Source organism: Myotis davidii, unplaced genomic scaffold, assembly GCF_000327345.1.
Source record: "Myotis davidii unplaced genomic scaffold, ASM32734v1 scaffold226, whole genome shotgun sequence".
NCBI classification, from domain to species: domain Eukaryota; kingdom Metazoa; phylum Chordata; class Mammalia; order Chiroptera; family Vespertilionidae; genus Myotis; species Myotis davidii.
The window spans coordinates 4295760-4299399 of NW_006297224.1; the positions used below are offsets into that span (position 1 = coordinate 4295760).

At 31.7% G+C, this 3640-nt stretch overlaps 1 protein-coding gene across 1 annotated transcript in view; it reads left to right on the plus strand.

Moving 5' to 3' along the window:
• The window catches only part of EIF4E (eukaryotic translation initiation factor 4E), a 40478-nt gene extending 38143 nt beyond the window's left edge, over positions 1-2335 (plus strand). The window contains exon 8 of the mRNA XM_006773032.2: positions 2288-2335. Coding sequence (XP_006773095.1) covers positions 2288-2335 — 48 coding nt within the window. The remainder of the gene's footprint in view (positions 1-2287) is intronic.
• Positions 2336-3640: the final 1305 nt, after the last annotated feature.

Here is a 3640-nt window from a genome sequence, read left to right on the forward strand (position 1 = left end):
TTCCTAATTAGAATTAGTATATCTGTTTTTGTATCTTTATGCTGTATTTTAACACTTTGTATTAGGTTTTTTTGCTTTGGTTAAAAAATGGCTCCAGTAGAAAAGTGGTCCCATTCATATAAAGACAGTGTACAAAACTGTAAATAAAATGTGTACAGTGAATTGTCTTTTAGACAACTAGATTTGTCCTTTTATTTCTCCATCTCTGTAGAAGGAATTTGTAATTCTTATTGCAAGCCAGTCTCTATTGTGTCTTCTATAGTGTCTTTCACGTGAACAGTATAAGTTTGGAGCACTAGTTTATGTTTATTACGAATTTTAATAAATTGAATAGGTAGCATCATATATGAAATTAAATCAATGTGGCTATCTCTGTGTTTTATAAAGTAAGGCACAGTCCCTCAGTCTTAGGTAAATCATGTACTCTTAACATGTTATAACTCTTGAGAATTGTGATCTTGGTGCATCACTATTTGTTTGGTAGGATAGTTGTTGTAAAACTTGATTGCTGAATTGAGATGTTCTTTTGTAAGTAGGCAGCATAGGGAAATAGTATAGGTGGTGGGGCATATGTATTAAGAATTTTGTTAGTGCTGCTGTTTAAATAGAATGGAATAAGACATTGGTAAATTAGTGTGGTATGGTATTATGTAAACTTGAAAATTTGATCTACTCCTTGTAGGCATCATTTGAAAGCAAATTTGAAGACATGTTGCCTATAATATATAATTAATAGATTTCAGATTCCATGAAATGAAATATGGCTATAATAGACAATTTAAGCTGAATTAGGTAGAATGAAAATCATTAGTTGAGAAGAAAATTTGTTTTTAACTGAAAATGGAAAAGCTTGCCAAAAATCCTATTATAAAATAAACATGAAATTAATAGTATTGATTTCATTGAAAACTTTTAAAACCATTTTAAGGGTACCACAAGCTACCTAATCTGAGTCTTCTCAATATTACAACTCTTATTCACTGTTCTAGAAATACTGACTTATGTTTATAATCCCAATTTATTGTACCTAATATCTGCGGCTTAATATTGAGTGATTAAGGTGATGTATTGTCTGTTGATATGTGTAGTTGGTTGTGATCACTTCAAGAGCTTGCTTAAAAGTGGTGGTGGTGTGTTGTCAGAGGGTGGGATTGGAGTTAGCATATCTATTAAATATGAATGCTCTTCTAAGATGCAGTCCATTTTAAGAAGCATCTGCTTTCAGGGGTGGAGGAAGAATAATACAATAAATGTACACAGTTCTAAATTTTTAAAAGCTCCAACTTAAAAGTATTTGATTATCCCATCAGTGGTATTTTAGAATCAGTCTATTTTAAATATTTTTTTTCCCATTGGGGAAGAACGGTAAACTATCTGAGTCACTTTTGCAAATGCTACTTAAAGTATTACAGCAGTGTGCAACTTTTCATAACTACATTAGCATCTTTTCTAAATATAAGATTAGACTACATGATTTTTTTAACTTTTTCCTCCCTACCCAACAGAATATTATAAATGAATATATTTTCATAATAGAGAATTAAAATAATCTTTAACAGATGAATATTAATTCATTGTAGGGATGTGATATATTAATCAATTTGTTAATCCAAATTCTACCAAAGGATTTGAAGGCATAGTATGTAAGAATTAAATAGTCACAACGCTTATATAGCCAGGCAGTGTTCTAAGCACTTTACATGCACTTTAACCTACCTAATAATTAGCTGCTGTTATCCCCATTTTGCAGATGAAACAGATGAATATGGGATTTAAGTTACTCTATAGCTTGTAAATTGCAAAGTGTGGGTTTGAGTCTGGAAATTTGGTTCCAGAGACCCTGTAAATTACATTATACTCTCAATAGTGTAGATCCTATCTGATAGGCTATAGTAAATTGTACCCGATTATAGTCAGTTTGTAGGCCAGATGTATGAACATTTCATCTTCCTTTGGTAATTAAATTTACAATGGATTTAATCTCCCTGGCTAACTCTGTTAGCAATCAACTAATCACTTGGGGAAATTTTGAGAAATGGAGACAGGTGAAGGGGTTTGTAGGTTAAGTGAATATTTTCATACAGTTTTTGTGTCCTAAGATAAATGACAAAATAAAGCAAAATTTTCAGGTTGATAGCAGTTGGGATTCTTAAATGCTAACGTTTACATTTTAAAAGAATAATTTTAATTTACTTAAAACACTTACGTTTTATGTTTCAAAATTAAAACAAGTTAATGACAAGTCTGCTAATGTCTAATTGTCTGGATTGTCTTCATTTTTGTGTAGGGGAAGAAAAAAACTGAATTTTTCCAGATTCAGACTACAAATGCATGATTTTAGGTCAGATTGACATTAAAAAAACAAAACTAGGTCAGTACTATCTAGTGACGCTGAATACAGAAAATGAAAGTGTCTAGAAACATACGATAATTCGATATTGCTGTGATATTGAAGTATTGATCATTTTTCTAGTAATTTTTAAAAAATATTTTACAGAAGTATGCTTTTGACAATGTAATTTGAGAAATACTACTCTTAGGTTGGTTTCCTCAGTAGTCAAAGCCAGCTCATTTGGCCATTAATCCCGAAGGCAACTGTGTTGTCTCTCCATTCCTCATTTCCTCTCAACTAATGGACTTGGTGTCAAAACTTTAGTCCTAATCTGTAGCATTTTTCAATAATAGTCTGTGGTATCCTGCTTACTGTGAATTGCAAAGTAGATGTTAGGCTGCTTTCCTAGTACCATAGTAGTTTTAGACGTTAATATTCTGTAACTGTTCCTTCCATTGCTGGAAGTAAAAATGAAATTGTGGGCATGCAGTCACATGACTTTTTTTCCAATCCAGAGGAATCAATTTTCACATCTTAATTTTGCCTCTTTTACTTTAGAATTTATAATTCCTCATAGTTTTGCATTCACATGCACTTTATGTTCCTACTTTTCCTCCAAAAAATTGTATTGAGTACCTCTATTTACTGTGCTCTAGGTGCTGAGCAGAAAACAAAATGGACTGGTCTCTGCTCTAAGCTTTTAAAGGAGACATATATTCAAAATAAATAAATCTCTTTATAAGGTTCTACAAATAGTTTTGTAATAGAAGTTTTAGGGTTTGTATTACTGCAGATTACAAAGGTAAATATAAAATGAGTTTGTTGGCTCTGAAGACCCAGCTCTGGCATTGAGTCTAAACAGATAGTCACATTATGGGAGGATTCAGCCAAAGACTCACATGCAAATTATAGCTTTTGTGAGACTTAATTTCAACTTTATATTACTGAACTCCATATGGTTTTCCAAGTAAAGTTATATGGCTCTTTTTTGGTTATGTGGTTGCACTTATTAAAAATATCACCATTTCATTTAACATACTCTTTGAGCATGATGAAACATTTTAAATGGGTTTGTATCTGCATTGGTGTGGTTTTATAGATAGCAATCCTTTCTCTAGCCATCTTCCCAAAATACTGTTTTTTTCTTTAATGTTTGACTAAACATAATCTGTGCTTATTTTCACTATAGAAAAGTAGGTGAAAATTTCCTGTCTCCTTCAATCCTACTAGTTTTCAAGGTACCACTCAGATTTCTTGTAAATGTTTGTACATTTTTGTGATTCACCCAGATATATGTGTGTACATGTG